The 693-nt window shown below is 62.3% G+C and overlaps 1 protein-coding gene across 1 annotated transcript in view; it reads right to left on the bottom strand.

Annotated features, from left to right (window-relative positions):
- Positions 1 to 693, bottom strand: part of EMH_0055760 (uncharacterized protein) — a gene marked incomplete at both ends in the record, with an annotated part of 6,284 nt that overhangs the window by 1,839 nt on the left and 3,752 nt on the right. The window contains one exon of the mRNA XM_013497270.1: positions 3 to 660. Within this exon, the coding sequence (XP_013352724.1) occupies positions 3 to 660 (658 nt within the window). The remainder of the gene's footprint in view (positions 1 to 2; positions 661 to 693) is intronic.

Here is a 693-nt window from a genome sequence, read left to right as displayed (position 1 = left end):
GCTCCACGCAGTGCGGGGGCAAAGCCGCCTCAGCTAAACCCGAGGCCCCCCGCCAGCCCCCCACATCTCCGCTCTGCTGCTGCTGCTGCTGCTGCTGCTGCTGCTGCTGCAGTGCATGCAGCACCTCCTGCACAGTCAGTCGCTTGCGCTCCCGCAGGGTGCAGACAGGTGCTGCTGAGGGGCGCAGCAGGCCCCTGTATTGCTGCTGCACTTGCTGCTGCTGCTGCAGCAGCACCAACTGCTGCTGCTGCTGCTGCTGCTGCTGCTGCTGCTGCTCAGGTATAGGGAGAAAGGTGGTTGCTGCTGTATACAGCAGCCCCAAGACACCGTCAGCTATGCTGCAGCCCAGCGACAAGCGCGAGTTGAAGAGAGGAGAGACAAACTCTATCTCACGCCACTCTTGCTGCTGCTGCTGCTGCTGCTGCTGCAGCTGCTGCTGCTGCTGCTGCTGCTGCTGCTGCTGCTTGAGAGGGGTGAGGGTCTGCAGCCGGAAAGACAGAACCAACGAACCCCCCGCCTTCAGTGCGGGGCAATGCGGCAGCGACAACTCCTCAGCATCCATCCACTGCTGCTGCTGCTGCTGCTGCTGCAGCAGCTGCTGCTGCTGTTGCTGCTGCTGCTGCTGCTGCTGCAGCCATGTGGAGGGTGAACCTTCACAAGCTGCTTTTGCAAGAAGTCGGAACTGTCGAGTTG

The sequence above is a fragment of the Eimeria mitis genome, genomic scaffold (assembly GCF_000499745.2).
Source record: "Eimeria mitis Houghton genomic scaffold, Emh_scaff2572, whole genome shotgun sequence".
In the NCBI taxonomy this organism is placed as follows: domain Eukaryota; phylum Apicomplexa; class Conoidasida; order Eucoccidiorida; family Eimeriidae; genus Eimeria; species Eimeria mitis.
Note: the sequence above shows the minus strand (reverse complement) of the source record. Positions and strands in the feature narration are given on the sequence as shown.